Below are 19,994 nucleotides of genomic sequence, written 5' to 3'. Positions count from 1 at the left end.
CTTAACCTGCTCTGCCACAATACCCGTCCCATGCCAGTGTTTTTTGTCACCTGTCATGACAGCTCCCTGCACTGCTCCTGGGAGGCAGGGTGGAGTGACAAGGGAGGTATGAGGTCCATGGTGGCTTCCAGGCACCTGCCATGTCCTAGAGCATCCTGTGCATGGGCAGCAGAGTTCCTGGTGATCCAGGTGTCAGCTTTCACCATTCTCCATGGCAGATCCTACACAAGAGGGCTCTCTGCTTCTGGAGTCGCTCCCTCAGCACAGACGTCCTTTTTCTTTTTCCCTGGTGAGGAGATCACAGAGAAAGTTACCCCTTTGGTGCTTGGAATCTTAGCATGCAACCTGGCCCCATTGACCCTAGAAGACCTGGGGCAAAGGAACATCTCTCCTTGACTTACATGACCCTGAGAAAGGAGACTTCTCAAGACCAGAAAGTTCTTCCTGATGTCCAACCTTGATGTGCACCTACAGCATACCTTTAACAATGGGAGGTCTGCATAGTCAGGACTGGGGTAGACCTGGTTGAATGGCCAGAAGCCACAGGCAGAGCTGGGCGCAGCCTCTCGGCTCCCTGTATGGGGTCTTTACTTTCCTTTCCTTTGGTGGTTGGGCCTTCCATGTCCCTTGTCAGAGGTCAAAGCTGTTCTCTTCTGAACCTTGAAGACATTAGGCTAAGTGCAAGAACCCGGCCCCAAAGGACCACATGGTGTGTGATTCCATTTATGTGAAATGACCAGAGTAGACAAAGCATAGAGAGACTGAAAGGAGATTAGTAGTTGCCTAGGGCTGCAGGAGGATTGAGGGAATTGGGATAATGACTAAGGGAACGTGGGGTTTCTTTTTGGGGTAATGAAAATGTTCTAAAATTGGTTGTGGTGATGGACACACAACTCCTTGAATATACTAAAGCCACTGAATTGTGTGCTGTAAATAGGTGAATTGCATGGTGTGTGAATTGTATCTTAATAAAGCTGTTGAAAACAAAAATGTGTTCCTGGATTTCACCTGCTGATCCTGAATCCTAGGGACTCTCTGGAGGCAAAAGCCAGGGCCAGAGACCGTCATGCTGGCCTACTGGGCCTCCCTCTTCCCTCCCCCACTCCCCTACCCCGGAAAGAATAAGCAGGAGTGGGCCACCTGTCTACCGCCATGCTTAGTGACTGGGCCAAGACTGTCAGAAGAGACACACACCATAACAAAGACTGGTGCCTATTCTTAGCTGACCTTGGAGTCAGCAAGTTCAGGCAGGCTGGGTGGAAGTGGCCATAAAGCCCAGGTCAGTCGGCTGGTTCCTTCAACGACAGGGCTTCCTGGGGCAGAGGTGAGGGCGGAGCTGGCTGTAGAGCTCAGAATCTGGTCTGATTAGAGCTCCCCTTGCATTTGTCTTCTCAGGAAGGTGGCCACTGGTCAGCAAGGGGATTCTCTTCGAGAGACATTACTGGGGAGGGGTGGGGGAGGGCAGGCAAGAAGGAGCAAGGATTCATCTCTATTTTCACTGAAATAGTGTTTGCTGCCACCACTTCTGTCCCAGGAACTGTGGTTCCAGGAATGACTGGGAATGCCCTGTGGTGACATAGCTTCTGCCCTTAGAGGGATTAGAAGGTAGCAGGGGGAGGAGTGTATTGGCTTCTGGGACCGGATAAGCAGTGGAGATAAAAGGGAGGACATTAGCCAGTCCGAAGGGGATAAGGGGAAGTCAGGAGAGCCTCTCCAGAGCACACGCAGTGTGAGGGTGACTGGGGAGCAGGCTGTGTAGTTGGCGCAGAGGTTAAGACACTGCTTGAGATGCCCACATCGCATATCACAGTGCCCTAGTTGGAGTCCCTGTTTCTCTCCGATTCTAACTTCCTGTTAATGCTCACCCTGGGAGGGAGCAGGTGATGGTTTAAGTACCTGCCAATCAACTGGGAGACCTGGATTGAATTCTGGGTTCATGGCATTGGCCTGGTCTAGTCCTGGCTGTTGCAGGCATTTGGGGAAGGAACCAGTGGGTGGACGATCTCTCTCTGTCTTTCCCTGTCTGTCTCTCAAATACATATCTGATTGAGCAGAAGATAGCTCAATGGGGCCGGCGCTGTGGCTCAACAGGCTAATCCTCCACCTTGCGGCGCCAGTACACCGGGTTCTAGTCCCGGTCGGGGTGCCGGATTCTGTCCCGGTTGCCCCTCTTCCAGGTCAGCTCTCTGCTATGGCCCGGGAGTATAGCGGAGGATGGCCCAAGTGCTTGGGCCCTGCACCCCAAGGGAGACCAGGATAAGTACCTAGCTCCTGCCTTCGGATCAGCGCGGTGCGCAGGCCGCAGCGCGCCGGCCGTGGCGGCCATTGGAGGGTGAACCAACGGCAAAGGAAGACCTTTCTCTCTGTCTCTTACTATCCACTCTGCCTGTCAAAAAAAAAAAAATTAAAAAAAAAAAGATAGCTAAATGAAGAGGGGAAGTTGACTGGAAAATAACGGAAAGTCTATTGCAGGCAGAGGGAATAGAATGTGTAAAAGGCCTGGTGATGTCTGTGAGAGTGTAATTCATTTGGAGAACTACAAGTGAAACCTCAAGTTTGGAGACTGACTTCTCGTTGGAGACCAAAGTATAAGATGGAGAGGTGGGAGAGGGAAGGAGAGGCAGGTCACCTGAGCCTAGGTAAGAGGAGATCCCGTTTCACTCTGAGCCCTGGTAAGTCCAGCTCCTCCCCCCACCTCCTGCACCTGCAAGACACCTACCTGAGCAGCGGCCACACTGCCAGGCAAAGAAGAGACCAACGAGGATCAGGAGCAGTGAGACTGGCACCACCACCAATAGCACGTCTTTGTAGGAGGTGTTCTCTGGTGCTGGACATAAAAGGGTAGGGTCAGGGGTGGACTTGGTGTCTTGTAGTCCCCAACCATTGATCCCTGGCCCTTGGCCTACCTGCCTCATGATGGCAGCTCTCCCAGGGGGTGACTGTGGCCAAGTTCCAGCTGACAGGGTTGGAAACAATGCAGGAGTAGGCCACATCCCTGTCTCCTGGTCCCAGGGAAATGCTCAGCGCCTGTCCGTCCAAGAACAGGCTGTGTGATTCGACACCGGAGTCCGCCGTCCCATCCCGTCGCCAGCTGTAGGTTATGTCACTGATGTTGGAGGCCAGGCAGGACAGGAAGACCTGGCAGGTTTTGGGGAATTGAGCTTCCTCTGCTACCGCGGTGAACACCTGTATCACGGGCCTGGGCACTACATCTGGGCAAGAACAGGTGTAGGTTAGAGGAGTGCCCGGCAGGGCTGACAGAGGGAGCCCTGGGCTTCCTGCAGGGTTAGAGGCCACCTCGGACCAGGCATTGCTTGTTCCTGAGCCCTTACTTGGCTTCCACTGCCCATAGGACAGAAGCTGAATTCCTGAGACTGGTATTCAAAACCCTTCGAAGACCATTCCATGTCAACCTCTCCAGCTGGTCCTGCTGGCCCATCCTGATTAGTCTGCAGTTCCCCGAATGTTTCACGCTGTTTAGTATCTGTCTTGCTTTCAAAGGGCTTGTCTGCGCACATGTAGGCCTTTCCCTTCTCGTCCCCCTAGAAAACTCCTACCCACTCCTCAAGGCCCAGCTTGGACCCATTGCGTAACACTTTCACGGTGAAGCTTTCCCCGATACCCCAGGTATGGCTCTTAGCTCTCCAACGCTCTGTCTAGCCTTTTTTGTAGCCCTACTCATGTGGTATCAGTCAGTGACAAGCATTTATTGTCAGGCCAGAAAAGGAACACATCCCTGGACTTTTGGAATTTACAGATAGGTGAGGAAGAAGGACACTTCCAAGTGATTATGAATAATTAAGAAAATAATGACAAGGATGCAAAACACTGCGAGGGAGGAACTCAGAGGTGGGGGCTCTGTCTCGTTATCTTGATAAACTTTGCTCCCCGGGCTGGCAAATAGCAGGTGTGCGATAGCTGGGCCACTGAACACATCAGAGTTCTGCTGTCCGAAGCAGTGGCTCCCCTTTCCCGTACGGGTTGATGAGTAAATTGGGGGGCCAGCGGGAGAGCATTCTGGTGACAACAGGAGGGCTCAGGCTGTGACAGCATTCCAAAGTCAAGCAGAGTAAAACCTCATTAATGCCAGCTCAATCTGGTGGGATTTGTGATATGAAAAAGGAAATTATTTGCTGGGCACACTAATAGTATAAACAAGGATTACAGGGGGGATATTTACACCACTTAAGAGGACAAGTTGCTTCCAAACATGATCAGGCACAGTGGAAACACCCATTGACATTTCCAGTAACTGATCTGCTAATTCAAATCATTCTTATCTATTGTCAAAGCAGAGCTCCTAGGGACGGCTGCTTGGCAGCTCCGTGCAATTAGTTCTAATCACGCCATGTATTTGGAAGCAATAAAACAGCAATTTCCTTAAAATCTGTAATTCAGATGCTGGGAACAAGGCATTTTAGAGCTTAGTGGTGTGGGTGCTGCGTGTATTATCGCATTCAATGTCCTCATTTCACACATGTGGCAGCTGAGATCCGGAAGGGGAGAGGTGCCAGGGCTGCACAGGGGCACTGGGCTGAGGGGACTGCAGGGGTCTCGGGTGGGGCTGTGTGCTGAAATCCCGCTGGCACTCCGCTTGTTGAGGGAGACCTGAAGCCTGGTTTGGGGCTGCATACACCCAAAAGGGCACCTTGTAATTGCACATCTGTTCCCGAGGACAGCCAGTCAGCAGCTCCCCGGTTTGTGTACCGTCTTTGTCCCCTTCACTGCCTCCCTTTTCCCAGCTGCTTTCCTTCCTTTCTGTTCGTGAATTTACCCTTCTCTCTCTCTCTTCAGTTTTTACTGAAGTAATGGTTTGGGGTCACTTGCATCTCTTTCCCAAGTCCTCAGACAAGCAGCTAGATGGTGAAGGTGGTGGAGATGAAGTTGTTGGAAAAGAGGCCCACCCAGCACCCCCTGCCGGTTCCGCCACCCCCACTGGGGTGATGCTGCAGCTGCATGAATGAACTTGGGAGACAGACGCTGAGAAAAAGGTCCACCCCACTGGGCCCTGCCATTCCACAGCATCGTGAGAAATGAAAATAGTTATTGTTTTTAGCCTGTAGGTTTTGAGATGGTTTGCTTTACATGGATGAATGACTGAGAGAACCTGAGAATGATATATAGTTAAACTCTCTCTAAAAGAGCTCTTTTAAGACATATAAAAATTTTATCATTTAATTTAAATTTAATTTTTAAATAAAAAAACACATTTTGCCATACGTTGATTTGCAAGATTTTCCCTTTTCTTTTTAGTGGTCCATAAAATAACGACACATCTTGTGATCTATGTTGATACCTTAGAATCGAGGAAGCACAGGCCAGGCTCTGTCCTTGTAAAGGCCGGGGCCTGATACCCTCACAGGCACCAGACCCAGTGCTATTGCAGTGGCCATTGGAAGGATGAGAGAGGTGAAGCACCATGTCCAAGGCTACTGAAAACAGGGAAGACCAAGCTGGAGGCCAGGTGGGTCTGTGGGATGCTGCTCCAGACAGGAGTGGCCCAGGAGTACTTGGGGGATTTTTTTTAGCTGTCACTGCTGGGAAGCAGCTGTTCCCTGGAGTAGCAACAGAGGTTCTGAAACCCAGCTCTCCCCAGTTCCTTTGCCTCAGGTTGCTTGTCTGGTGCTTTGTGGGAGGGGAAGGGGGTTGGGGAGTATGATCAGGTGCACTTACCGTATACCTTGAGCTGTAAGGTCTGGGTTAAGGTCCGACCTCCCATGGCCACCATCAGCACAGAGAAGTTGCCGCTGTCTCCAGATTCTAGTGGCCCGAGCTCCAGGCTGAGGTTGCTGTGCAGCTGGGCTCGGCCCAGGAAGCGGGAGTGGTACAGAGTCTCCAGGGAACCTCGGAAGAATGTGGCCAGGAGCTCCTCTGCAGGCCAGAGACATCTCCAGATGGCCTCTCGGACTTGGAAGCCAGGGGGATGCTGGGCCGCCAGCAGCGCCGAGCTACCAACCTTGCTCAACACCTGGGTGCCAGTAGTTGCCATGGGCAGGAGTGCTGCAAGAACAGAGCCCCCAGTCACTCTGCTGGCCCCAGGCTGCTCCCTGCCCCTGTCCTGCATACAGCTGAACTGCTGTGGGGTGAATTAGAGTCCCGCCACCTACACTCCCACCGCTCAAGGTGAGCAGGCATTGTGCCAAGTGGCAAGGGTGAAACAGGAAGACAATTCTATCCCTGCACTCATTGAGCTCCCAGAGGGATCTAGACACTCAAACAAACCATTAAAATAAATTGTGTTAAGTACCACAAGGGGGAAAAAAAATGGGATGCCCTGGAAAACACAGGTAGGCTGATAGGAGGACCTCACCCAGCCTTGAGAGGCTCAGAAAAGAAATGGTTAAGCTGAGATCTGAAGGCGGAAGGGACAGGAGCCAGGCCAAGCCAGGCTGCCTGGAGCAGGGAGGGTGATGGCAAGTGTGATAGGCGGAGGGAACAGCGTGCACAGAGTCCTGTGCACTGGGGAACTGAAAGTAGCTCTCTGCAGGGGAATAGGAAATTACACTGCAGAGTTGGCAGGAGCTGGATCACGCAGGGCCCTGAAAGCAGCAGTGAGGGCTGGGCTTTGTCCTAAGAGCGATGGGGAGTCGCAGACAGAGCGTAACATGATTAGCTGCACGGTTAGAAAGATCTCTCTAGCAGAGGTGTAGAGGAGGTGAGGCAGCATGGAGGCTGTGTTAAAGCAAGGGACAGGTGATGGGGACTTGAACCGAGGAAGGGAAAATGGGGATGGGTAGGAATGGGAGAACCAGAGAGAGCAAAGCATGGTGAAATCAGCAGGGTTTGGCAATAGGTTAGATCTGGAGCGGGAAGGTGAAAAAGGAGCTGGGGCTGGCTCCCAGGTCCGTGGCATCCATTGGGTGCCATTCTCTGTGACGTGGAAGAGGACTCCTCCTGTTCACTGTTCATGCTTGGGGGAGGGGTATTGAGACGGCTAGATATTGAACATTTTGGGGACTGTACTTGTGTTCACCATGAGCAGAAGGCGCTTCTGCTTGGAGAGCTTTGCCGATGTTTTTGCTGGTTAATGTCTGCTCGTTCTCGAAGCATCACTGCCTGGGCTGACATCTCCCACCCCTTGCTGCAAGTTGCACATGCTTTGTGTTCCCATGGTGGCCTGGGATCACCACCAAGACTGACCATGTCCTGCTATTATTATGGCCAGTTTGTGAGTCAGCACCTCCCATAGACTGGGAGCTCCAGAGGGGTCCCTTCTATTCATCTGCGTACTCCCAGTGCCCACCCTTGTTTGTGACCACACTGTAGGAGCTCTGTACATTGAACTGAATGAGTGAGTGGATTTTCTGAGGACTGACCCTATGCCTGGCATAGGGGTAGGCACTGGGAGGCAGAGCAGCGTAAGACCCGAGTATAACACACGCAAGTGCTGGCAGTTTGATGAAGGAGGCATGTTCTCTGTGGTCACCCAGCCAGCCACGGTAACTCCAGCCTCTCATCCCTCTCACTGCCTTCCCGGCCCCGCCATCTCTGTCCTGACTAGAATTGGCCTCAGTGAGAACACAGAGTGGAGAAGTAACATCCAGAGAGAATTGCACAAGATACCGGTGAGACCTTGCTTGTAGTCTGTCTGGGCTCTGCCACAAGGCAGCCACGTGACTGTCAGTGCATCACCCTCCCTCTCAAGGCTTCGGTGGGCTTGCCTGTAGAACAAGGCATCTGCACCAGATCACTTGCATTGCTCTCTTGTACTGGAAGAGTCTTGTAAAATATTTTTAAAAAATCACACGTCTAGTGTCCAGGACAATGTCCTCTGTATGAAAAGATTTTGTGAATCAGATTGAGGTGTTTTTTTTGTTTTGTTTTTTTTGAGGACTAACATATGATTTCCTGTAAATATTTAGAAATGTTGAAGCAATCTAGAAGGCCTTCATACTCTCTGAGCCAGGGAACTTGGCAGGGACCATGGACACAGTAGCCTCAAAGTCCTTCAGATTCTCTGATGTAAACATTGATGTCCTGGCCTTTGCCAACCCCCATGACTTCCATCCCTGGCCCTTCAGCACTGACCCATGGCCACTTGCTGACCATCGAGGGGAACCAAGACATCGGACTCGTGGTAGGATCATCCAGTGTCGAAGCGATCTATGTGTCAACCACTCCAACATTGCAGCATTGTCTGTCACCCCAGGTTCACTTGGGGTCACCACCATGGCTGGCCGTTTCCTCTCATCCCTACTCAGTGTCCACCTCCTCTTACACAGGCCTGCAGGGGTGTGTGTTGGGGGAACCTCAGCTTCTCCCACAGGCTGCTGAAAACATACTTTTCTCAGATTTCAGGGAACCCCAGTCTGCCTTCTCCTCCCCTGCCGAATCTAAAATTTCTATGTGTGGACAGTGCCAAGTCCTCACCATTCTCACACTTAACTTTCTCCACAAACCAGCTCAGTTCCAACTGCCTTGGGCCACCAACCAGCCTTTTTCTGCCCAACACTGATGCTCCTAGTGCTGCCATCTCCTCCTGCCAGGCCTGCATCTCCTGTATCTGCCTAGCTTTCAACGTTGCCCACTCTTCCCTGCCTCTTCACCCCCAGTTCCTGGGTTCTCACTTGGATTAGGAGACCCCACTTACCTTCCCAGAGAAGAAGGCTCCACAGGGGACACATGGCCGTCTTTGTCCAGAGGAGCCGGCACGCTCCCTCGACAACACAGATCCTGCACATCCCAGGCTGAGCGGATGCACCGAAGGAGCCGTGATCCTCCTGGAAAGTCCCATGTTCAGAAGGAGGAATCTTGACTCAGAACGAGACGCCTCAAAAGTGAAAGCATCCAGAGGGAAGTGGAAGTTGGCCATGGACTTAGCTGGGCTTTGAGGAGCAGATTCTTGTAAGTCAGCCTCTTTCACATGCACATGGTTGGCTAATGCGTGGTGACAAGCAGCCCACACCAGCCCACGTTCTCCTCATTGACTCTCGCCTGGCCTTCGGCATCAGTCGCACCTGCTGCTCTCTGTCCTCACCGTCACAGCGACAGACAGCCCTCTTAGCTGCAATTCCAGTCTCAATTCTTTTGTGACCTGCAGCCCCTGGGGATGAAGACTTTCAGCTTAGCGAGCAAGGTGCTTCTGCTTCTGCAGGCTGGCCGCCCACGTCCATCCTGTTCTCTGGCCGTCCCAAGCCAGAATTACCTCTTCTCAGAACTGGCCTTTCACACTTCCATGTGTTCGACTTGTTCCTCCACCAGGGTGCTGCCCCACTCATCCCGCACGCCTTCCTGACCTCAGGCAGAGTGAGAAGCCCCGCGTCTGTGCCCCTGCGCATGCCCACTCTTCCCTATCATCCTCAGCAGGTTTTCGGTAGCACTTTCCTGGTCTTCACAGGCTGCCCAGCCAGCCAGACCTGGATGCATTTCTGCATTTCCCTCAGTGCTCGGCATGCTATAGGTGCCGAACAAGTATCTTTTTAAAAGAGTGAGTGAATGGATGGGCCTGTGGCCTACTGTTGAAGACAGTAGTTGTAACACCTGTGTCTCGTGTCAGACTGCCTGGGTTTGATTCCTGATTCTGGCTCCAGATTTCAGTTTCCTGCCAACATAAGACCATGGGAAGCATAGTGATGGTTCATGTACTTAGATGCCTGCAACCCACGTAGGAGACCTAGGTTGAGTCCTGGCTCCAGGCTTTGGTCTGGCCCAGTCCTGGCCATTGCAGGTATTTAGGGAGTGAATCAGCAGATAGGAAATGCTGTTTGTCTGTGTGTCTGTCTCTCTCTGCCTCTCAAATAATTCCAGACATGTTCATACATTTTGCTTTATGTAAGCACTTTATTAGAGATGGGGGAATTTAAAAACCAGAATGAGGTTGGTTAAAACCAGAATGAACTTGCTGAGGTCTCACAGAGACAGAACTGGGACTTGAACCTCTATGGTGGGAACATGTATCATTTTGCCACAGACTCCCCCTTCTCACCCTGTTTCCTATGTGAAGGGAGGCTTTTGAGATATTGCCCTTAAGGGAAATTCCCGATTGTCCCAAATGTGGCTGCTGTGTGGCCCTGTCAATCAAACTGGACACTCTGCTTTGAACCTCCCAAGGAACTAGGCAAGTATGATGTGAGTTGAGCAAGATGATCTTGGGATGTAGTTGCTGTCCCCCAGGTACTCATAAGTAGAATGAGAGAAAAGCAGCTCTCAACCTTAATGATTACTTGGTTTCTTGGGGTGCTGTGTCCATTAGGTGGCGATGGGACCCACATATCTGTAGTTTTATTGTAAGTTTATTTACTTATTTGAAAGGAGGAGGGAGGAAGGAAGGGAGAGAGAAAGAGAGAGAGAGAATCTTCCATCTTCCATCTGCTGGTTCACTTCCCAAATACCCACAATAGCTAGAACTGGGCCAGGCTGAAGCCAGGAGCTCAAAATTCCATCTGGGTCTCTCACGTGGGTGGAAGGGACCCTAAGTACTTGAGCCATTATCTGCTGCCTTCCAGGGTGTGCGTTAGCAGGAACCTGGATCGGAAGCAGACGTGGGTATCAATCCTAGGCACTGCGGTGTTGAGATGTCAGTTTAACCCACTGCACCACAACACTTGCTCCAGGATCTGTAGGGTTGCGTTTATTTTTTTTTAAAAATTATTGATTTGGGGGCCGGTGCCATGGCACACTTGGTTAATCCTCCGCCTGCGGCACCGGCATCCCATATGGGTGCTGGTTTCTAGTCCTGGTTGCTCCTCTTCCGGTCTAGCTCTCTTCTGTGGCCCGGGAGTGCAGTGGAGGATGGCCCAAGTGCTTGGATCCCTGCACCCGCGTGGGAGGCCAGGAGGAAGCACCTGTCTCCTGGCTTCAGATCGGTGCAGTGCCGGCCGTAGCGGCCATTTGGGGAGTGAACCAACGGAAGGAAGACCTTTCTCTCTCTCTCTCTCTCTCTCTCTCTCTCTCACTGTCTGTAGCTCTACCTGTCAAATAAATAAAAAAAATTATTTATTTGAAAGGCAGAGTCACAGAATGAGAGGTAGAGGCAGAGATAAGGAGATCTTTCTTCCATCTGCTGGTTCATGCCCCAAGTGGCCACAATGCCTGGGGCTGATCCAGGCTAAAGCTAGGAGCCTAGAACACCATCTGGGTTTCCCATATTCATGGCAGAGACTCACACGCTTGGGCCATCATCTGTTGCTTTCTTAGGTGCATTAGCAGTAGCTGGATGGGAAGCGGAGTAGCCGGGACTCTAGCTGGTGCTCTGATGTAGGATGTAGTGTTGCAAGTGGTGGCTTACCCCACCGTGCCACAGTGCTGGCTCCTGCAGACATCTGCAGCTTTAACAGGCACATTCCGGGGAAGTCTGTGGCTGGTGGGCTGAGGACCACTCTGAGGAGGACTGCTTGGAGGTAGGGGTGCTGTTGCTCGCTTTGAGCTAGGAGTGAGCTGCCAGTGAGAGGACAGTGTGCAGGGCAGGCTCGGAGAGAGAGAAGAGGCGCCCAAGACTGGGGAGCAGCTGTTGCGAGGGTCCTGGGGAAGAGGAGATGGGCCTGAATCAGGTAGGGAAACTCTGGAGTAGGGAGGACCAGGCAGAACTTGGAAGCTGCTGTGAAGTGGCGAGGCCAGCAGAGGGGAACTGTTTATGACTCTATTGTCAACTCTTTCCTTGTTTGTCAGGCACTTATTAGGCATCCGCTTGGGTGCCAGGTGCGAGGGACACAGACATGAAAGGCTCAGTCCCTGCCCTCCAGGAGTTCACCGCAGAGAAGGGGAGATGGGAGATGTAACCCAGTGATGGCAGAGTGGCAAGAACAATGCCCGAGTGTGCATTAGATGCTGCGAAGGCCAGAGGACAGACGCCTGCCCTGGTTTGGGCAAGTGCTTGGCCCTCTTCCCCCAGGCTAGGCACTCCATGGGGTGATGTTGTGGGGATTGACAGCCCCAGTAAGACTTAGTCCAGGACCTTGTCTTCCTGTGTGTAAGAGCATAACAGGGTAGGACCGACGCTGTGAAGGCAGCGGGTTAAGCCAGCGTTTGCTGTGCCAGTATCCTATATGGACACCTGTTTGAATCCTGGCTGCTCCAATCCAGCTCTCTGCTGATGCACCTGGGAAAGCTGTGGAGGATGGCCCAAGTGCTTGGGCCCCTGCACCCAGGTGGGAGACCTGGCTCCTGGCCTTGGCCTGGCCCATTTAGGGAGTGAACCAGCAGATGGAAGATGTCCTTCCTCTCTCTGTCTCTCCTCTCTCTCTGTAACTCTGATTTTCAAATAAATAAATACATGCATAAATAGGCCATTTAGGGAGTGAACCAGCAGATGGAAGATGTCCTTCCTCTCTCTGTCTCTCCTCTCTCTCTGTAACTCTGATTTTCAAATAAATAAATACATGCATAAATAGATCTTTTTAGAAAAAGAATGTGAGAGGGTGAACAGAAGGCTTTTGTTGAAAGACTAAGTGGATAGTATATGCTCAGGCATGAGCTGGACAAGCTCAAGAGAGAGGATTGCCCCCACCCAGTCTGGGGTTGTCTGTTTATAGGATAAGGGATGGGGTTCAGAGCTGAGCCTGATTAAAGGTCCAAAAGAGACAGGGTCAAGGTCGAGGTCAAACTTCCCAGGAGGGGATGCCCTGTTAGCATCTGTCAGGTGGACTGGATGATTCTGCGCTGGGAGGGTTGTAGAGGCAGAGGTGTTGCAGCATTGGGTGAAGATCCTGAATTCCTTTGGAGGAGGCAGTGGGCAGTTGCATTCCCTCTCAGCAGCAGGGGGTGCTCATGGTGGTCCATCCAGCAGGAAATCAATTGCAGTCTACCCCACTCCCACCCCCCAAGCCCCTTTCTTGGAGGGGAATTTGGGGAAGCTGCGGAAGCGGCAAGGAGGAGATTGGATGAGGACTGGGAAATGCTGGGCTTGTGCTAACTGCAGAAAGATGAACTGAAGGCGCTTCCTCCCAGGTGCAGGGAAGAGTTAAGTCTGCGGCAGGCAGGCTCTCCCCACCACTGCTAATCACTGGTTCACACCACATTAATTACCCAGCCACAGGGGGGGTGCATTGGAGTAAATTAGCTGCTGAGTTCAAAGGGGCCACTCCCTGCATTCCTTAATTAAGAGAGCAGCTGGCAGCCAGGGCTGCTGCTCCACCTCCCTGGGGCATTTCTGGGAAGCCTGGAGTGGCTGAGTGTGAGTGTGTGTGTGTGTGTGTGTGGCCTAGCAGTTCCATCTGCCTTGTGGAACAGCCTGCACCCCACCATGGGGCGTGGAGTGGCTGGAGGGGCTGTCAGGGATGGAGAGCAGATGTTGGCCAAAGCCAAACAAGCCGCCTGCACTTGACCATTAACAAAGGGTGCTTGGTGCAGACTCACCCCCTGGTGCATCTGGTGCTCTGGTGTGATGCCCTCACCGTGAAGGCAGAAGGGGGTCAAGGTGGAAAAGGGGGGACAGGTGGAGGACTTGAGGAGTGCTTGAGGGAGCAGGTAGGGACAGAGGCAGAACAGCCTCAAAGGGAGGAGTGGCATGCAGCAGGCTTCTGGAAGAAGAGGAAGGCATTATGGGAGTGTATGAGGCAGGTGGAGGGAACAGGCAGGACCCCGCTGCTGAGCAAAATTTATAGGAGGAGGCCACTGCTTTGCACTGAGCCCCTGCACAAGAGCCAGCAGGAAGGACCGACACAGAATGGGGTCACCTATGCTAAGTGCCACACCTTCCAGTTTTCTGAAAAAAACAGGAGATTCATGACAACCACTCAGGAGAGGCCCACTTTACCTGAGCCTGTTTAACCCTATCAGCAGAATAATTTGGAACTTCCAATCCCTTCTGCTGCTCTGTTTCTGCTTTCTTTGGCCATTTTCTGTCTGTAACACCCCTCTCGTCTCCTCAGCTTGTCAGAGCGCCTCTTCTAAATTTTCAGAGGGAAGGTTACCGCATTCACGACTTGTTAATAAAAAACGGATTAGGTCTTTAAAGTTAACTTGTTGAAATAAAAAAATATTCATTTTGTTTGAAAGGCAGAGAGAGACAGAACGAGAACAAGAGTAAGGGGGGGGGGGAGAGGGAGAGAAAAAAAGAGAGAGAGAGGGGAGAGAGAGCAAGAATCTTCCATCTGCTGGTTCACTCCTCAAATGCCTGCAACTGCCAGGGATGTGACAGGCTGAAACCAGGATCAGGGACACCATCTGGGTCTCCCCTATCGGCGACAGAGACCCAAGTTCTTGAGCCGTCACCTGCCTTCCAGGATGTGTATCAACAGGAAGCCGAATTGGAAGCAGAGGAGCCTGGACTCAAGCCAGGCATTCTGATGTGGAATGTGGGGGTCCGAAGAGGCGGCTTAGCCGAACTTCTGGCCCAGAAATTTTGTTTGTGCCTGCCTTGAGCTGCATGGTCTGTCAGCACACACCAGGCCACCAGGCATTGGCAGTCCCTCCCTATTCAGCCAGTGCAGGCAGCTCTGCTGTGGCAAGAAGACGGGGTGCAAGCAGGAGACCCTGGAAGTAGCACTGCCTTTGCCACTTGGTAGCAACACTCACTGCTGTTTCTGCACGTGTGAAGTGGACGTAACTCACCCCATGGGGACATAACTCACCCATGAGACAGTGCTGTCCAAGTGCCTCTTTAAGTTTAGTACCAAAGCAACTCTCCTGTCTCTCCCTGGTCAGGTAGAGGGAATGGAGTCTTGGATGAATTAGGCACATGGTACAGCCAATTGGAGAAGGAGAAACTGAGGAGAGAGGAGGTAGAGTGAGATGAAACACCTACAGGAGAGTGGGTGGGAGGGGCCTGCAGCGAGGGTCTGCTCTGCTTTTGAGGCAAAGCTACACCTTCCCAGAAATCTGAAGGAAGGCTCTATATGAAGAAAACAAAGCCAGACCTGTGCTTTACTGGGTATAGAGGGGAAACCTGGAGGCTCGTGCATGTACTCACTGAGGCACCAAACACTTTTGAGATCCCATCTTGTGCATGCTAATGCATCAAACCAATATTTACAGAACATCAAGCTCGAATACACCCATGAGGTCAGGACTCACTGCTAAGAGGTCTCGTTTCTCTACTGATGATAAAAGGAATCCAGGGTAAGGAATTCCAGAGACAAGCAGAACACACGCTGAGTTCTAGTGTTCCAGAGAAGGCTTCCTTCTGAGCAGAGGTGCACTGCGCAATGTGTGCTGCAGAAGAGCATTTGCCGGGGCCCCAGGTCCTGCCAACCACGGCTGCTTCCAGCATTGTAGAGGGAGAGGCGAACCTGGGACTGAACACAGCACATCCCGCTCTTGTCTGGAAATTCTGGGTCTTCCCATCCTGCACTCCCTGTCTGCCGTTAACGTCCCCGAGTGGAAACAAAGATGGAAGAGACAGAGTTGTGTAGTGGAGGCTCATTGCAAATAAAATGTAGACCTCACTTCCTAGCCAAATCTAAGCTCTTGAACCTAGAGTTGAAAGAAACCCCAATGTGTGCCATCCACCTGGTTCATGATCCATTTTTAGTTTATATCCAACTTGTATACCCAAGTACAAAACAAACACCTAATCATATCTTGCAATGAGCTTGTCCAAAGAGTGAACACCACAGGCTGATGTGGATGTCCTTCACTACCAGAGTAGGCCACCAGAGGGCAGACATAAGGCACCCAGCTGGCCCTTCTTTCTCCCTTAAGGGACTGCTCCAGGATGCTTCCTCTGCCCTCAACCAGCCAGGGTTCTTCCCTCTCTCTTTACCTTGCATGGAATGTGACTCCACAGAGCCCCTGGGGTTTCCCAGAGGAGGCACAGCCAACTTGCCAGGCTGGATAAGTGTACTTAGCTCTGCCTTGGAGAGGAAAAGTGTTTCACAGCGCAGAGCCTGGGGCTGCACGAAGGCTGCTGCTGGGCTCTCCTGAGGCTGGTGTGGCCAGAGCCGCTGTGGCTGGAGCAACCCGCTGGCTCCCTTCAGGGCACCCTTCCTTGGGGTCTGCAGGCTCTGTCCCTGGAGAACTGTGCAAGACCCACTGCCCCCTGGACATGGCGTCGTGCCCCTGCCTGCCAGCAGCGGAAGCAGCTCCTGCTCCAACAAGAGAAGCTTGGAAGTGGAGTCAGGAATTGATGTGCTGATGTCAGGCCAACCAGCGAGAGCCTGGGCTGAGGGGCGGGGGGTCTGCTCAGAACTGCTTCCTCTAGGTTTTTGTTTGTTTTCAATTTTCTTAGTAATGATTCATTTTGAACATTTTTATTTTTAAAGATTTGTTTATTATTTATTTGAAAGTCAGAGTTACAGAGAAGGAGAGGCAGAGGCAGAGAGAGAGAGAAAGAGAGAGAAAGAGAGAAGAGAGAGAGATCTTCCATCCACTGGTTTACTCCCCAAATGGCTGAAACAGCCGGGGCTAGTCCAGGCTGAAGCCAGGAGCCTGGATCTCCACCTGGGTCTCCCACATAGTTGCAGGGTCCCAAGCACTTGGACCATCTTCTGCTGCTTTCCCAGGTATGTTAGCAGAGAGCTGGTTTGCAAGTGGAGTAGCCAGGACTCAAACTGGTAACACCCCTATGGGATGCCGGCACTGCAGGTGGTGGCTTTACCTCTATGCCACAGCGCTGCCCCCTATGTCATTTTTTAATGATTTATTTGAAAAGTAGAGTGACAGAAAGAGATAAGGAGAGTTGTGAGGGATTGAGATTTTTCCATCCACTTGGTCATTTTCCAAATGGATACAACAGCTAGAGATGCGTCATGTTGAAGCCAGGAGCCTGGAACTCCACCTGGGCCTCTCACATGGGTAGCAGGGGCCAAGCATTTGAATCATTTCCACTGCTTTCCCAGACATTTGCAGGGAGCTGGATCAGAAGCAGAGCAGCTGGGACCCAAACTGGTGCTTGATGCCTGTGTTGCAGGTGACGGCTTACCCCACTGCACCATGCTGCTGGCCCCTCATTCATTTCTGCACAAAGGGAAAACTGTGTTTTCAGTTGTGCAGGTAGAACTGGGTGGAGAGATTTGCTGGAGACAGAGCCAAGTGCCTGAGAGGCCCGGGAGTGGTGTGTGTGTGTGTGTGTGTATGAGGGTGAGTGTGCGTGTAGAGCTTCTCACCTATCCATGCTGAAGGATATTTTTATTTTTATGTCCAACCCATTGTGGATCTAGAATACAATAAAAGCAAATTACCAGAAAAATGAAAAAAAAAAAAGGCAAAATGCATGTGCTAATTTTTTATGATAGCATTAAACAAAATAAAATTATTTCAGATCGCTACAAAACCTCTACATTGTTGCTTTAATTTTTCTTTCTTTCTTTTTTAAAAGATTTATTTATTTATTTGAAAAGCAGAATTACAGAGAGGAAGAGGCAGGAGGTCTTCCATCCTCTGGTCCACTCCCTAGATGGCCGCAATGGCCGGAGATGTGCTGATCCGAAAGCAGGAGCCAGGAACTTCTTCCAGGTCTCCCATGTGGGTGCAGGGACTCAAGCACTTGGGCCATCTTCTACTGCTTTCCCAGGTCATAGCAGAGAGCTGGATCGGAAGTAGAACAACCGGGACTCGATCTGGCACCCATATGGGATGCTGGCACTGCAGGCGGCAGCTTTACTGGCTATGCCACCGCACGGCCCCTGCTTTAATTTTTCTACTCGTCATGGACTATATAAAGTTCACAGATGGCCACCCATCGGTAAGCTACACGGAGTGGCTATCACTGATAGAGACGCAAGGGCAGGGCAAAGGCATGAGACTCAGGCAGGAGGGACCTCTGAGAACAACAGGAGGGCTGGTTCCTTCCCAGGCCCCTCCAGCAGTGTTTCTGTTTTGACTTTTTACAGGGGAGAGAGTCTTCTTCAGATGAGTGGCAAGGGCTTGGGTGCTCCTGGCTGGTCAGTGCGGACCCTGTGCTTTTCAGTCCTCCAAGCAGGGTCTCTGGTTAGCAGCAAAAGAGTGGGGATCTCATGTACTCTGGGCACAGACTGGACTGGCAATGAGACATAAGGAGGAGGATGAAGAAGAGGAAGGATGATGAGCATGGGGTAGGGGAAAGGTGGGAAGAAAAGGGAAGTGAAATGGGAAAAATGCTAGCATAGGTCATCTTCCTATTCCCTCTCTGTCTTCACCCAGAGCACAGGCATGGATAATTAGGCTCCCAGAAGTGAGCTGACGGATGGGTGCTCTTGGGTTGAGTTTGTGTCCTGTTGGTAGACCCGTGCTCTCTAAACTGGGCTTGCATACCAGATAGCCTAGAGATCTTACTGAGATTCTGCTTCTGATGCAGCAGGTCTGGGGTTGGGCCTGAGAGTCTGCTTTGCTTGTGAGCTCCTGGGAGATGTCAACATTGCCGGGCCAAGGTAGATGCTAGCTGCTAGCTGCTCCATGGTGCTGGGAGCTCTCTGATAAGGTGGACTTGGCTTCTGTGGGTAAGGTGTGAGGAATCTGGTCAGCCCAGCATTGCCCTCTTTGTGATTGCCAAGCAGGAGCAGAGGAAGCAGGGCCAAGTTCTCATAGGAACGAATAGAGTGAGTCTTCTACTGCCTGCTGCTATGTATCAAGGAGTAGGTAGTCCTTGAACAAACCAAACAGGCACTGCCAATGATTGACACTGCTGAACATGATGCAAACGGATGCCCATGTGTTAACAACACAGATTTCACAACATGTACCATTTTACTGATTTATTTTTTACAATTTTATTTATTTATTTCCTTTCTTTTATTAGAGAGCGAGCGAGTGAGCAAGAGAGAGAGAGTCTTACATCTGCCTGGTGTATTCCCCCAAATGCCCACAACAGTCAGGGCTGGACCAGCATGAAGACAGGAGTCAGAACCTCAATCTGGATCTTCTGTGTGGCTGGCAGGGACACAACCACTTGAGCCGTCACCTGCCTCCCACGTTGTGGGTTAGTGGGAAGCTGGAATTGGAAGTGAGCCAGAACTCGAGCCCACACTCTGATATGGGATGTGGCTATCTCAAAAGGCATCTTAACTCCTGTACCAAATCCCCGCCATGACCATGTCGTCTCAAACAAGCAAGGGTAACAGTTTTCCAAGTACTCTACAAATGAGGGCTTTGGGCAAGTCTCAGTTCTGTCTTTGATAAATTGGAAGGGATCTGAACAGAATCGGGGTTGCAGGTGAAGGCAGAGTTCCCAGCGCCCTGGGGCTCGGTGGGGGTGATGGATGCCCTTTTTCTTTCAGGGTCAAGCCAAGTGCATTCAAAGGGACTGTGAACCACAATGGAAATATACAAGTATAGTAGAAAACATTTTTGGTACAAAAATTGTTATCAACATATGTGGAAAAATGAGTGGCATAAAAAAAAAACAAGCATGGATATAGAAACTTTTTTTGGAACCAAAATAAGCTCATACTTTGAGTCACATTTTTCATAAAGTTTTTGAAGTTTCCTTGTGTGTATTTGTGTGTGTGTCTTTCCCCAATCATTGCCTTGTCTTCTGCTAAGACAGGACCAGGACTAGGGCTCAGGAGCTTCCTCACTGCTGGTCTCAGGAACTGGAGGACCCACAGGAGGGGCTGGGGGTGCACTGGAGGCCGAGGATGGGTTGTGTGTTATCGGCAGATCATCACTAGTAGAGAACCTCCTCATAGTCGCCAAGTGGACCTGGGTGGGCATGGTTCAGGCTCAGCTCCTCGGGGGAAATCTCATGATGGTCTGGCTTTCTCACTTCAGCACAGATGATGGAAATGTCCTGTGGGAGAGTGCGATCAGGATGAGGAAGCAGAGGTGAGACAGCAGCCCGGAAAAGAGCAGGGATCCCAGCTTACGTTTGGCTCGGAGGTTAACTGCACAGGCCTGGCTGTGGGAAAAGAGAAGCTCCGGGGTTAGATAACTGTGCTCATAGCACGTCGATTGCCAACTTGTGGAGGTGCCTTTTCTTTTCCCTCAATTTGAAAGTGGACCGAGTTGGGAATTGGGAAACCAGGGTTCTTGCCCTAGTTTGGCCACACACCAGCTGTGTCATCTAAGGCCAATCACTGAGCCTCTGAATCTCAACGTCCTTAACCCCCCAAAAGGGTAGTAATTCTACAAGGATTGCAGTGAGAATCAAGAATAGAAAAATCCCAAGACAAAGCAATGTAAGTTGAGGTCCCTCTGGCTCC

At 51.3% G+C, this 19,994-nt stretch overlaps 1 protein-coding gene across 1 annotated transcript; it reads right to left on the bottom strand.

Annotated features, from left to right (window-relative positions):
* Positions 1–85: 85 nt before the first annotated feature.
* On the bottom strand, positions 86–8,624 carry SLAMF8 (SLAM family member 8). Its single transcript, XM_062193700.1, has 5 exons — positions 8,591–8,624; positions 5,674–6,000; positions 2,907–3,212; positions 2,720–2,827; positions 86–286 (listed from the first exon to the last, which is right to left on the bottom strand). Exons 1-5 carry the CDS (start codon positions 8,622–8,624, stop codon positions 222–224), a joined length of 840 nt encoding a protein of 279 aa, XP_062049684.1. The 3' UTR covers positions 86–221.
* Between the last annotated feature and the right edge of the window lie 11,370 nt (positions 8,625–19,994).

Source organism: Lepus europaeus, chromosome 5 (genome assembly GCF_033115175.1).
Source record: "Lepus europaeus isolate LE1 chromosome 5, mLepTim1.pri, whole genome shotgun sequence".
NCBI classification, from domain to species: Eukaryota; Metazoa; Chordata; class Mammalia; order Lagomorpha; family Leporidae; genus Lepus; species Lepus europaeus.
The sequence above is the reverse complement of the archived record's forward strand: the minus strand, read 5'-3'. Positions and strand labels throughout refer to the sequence as shown.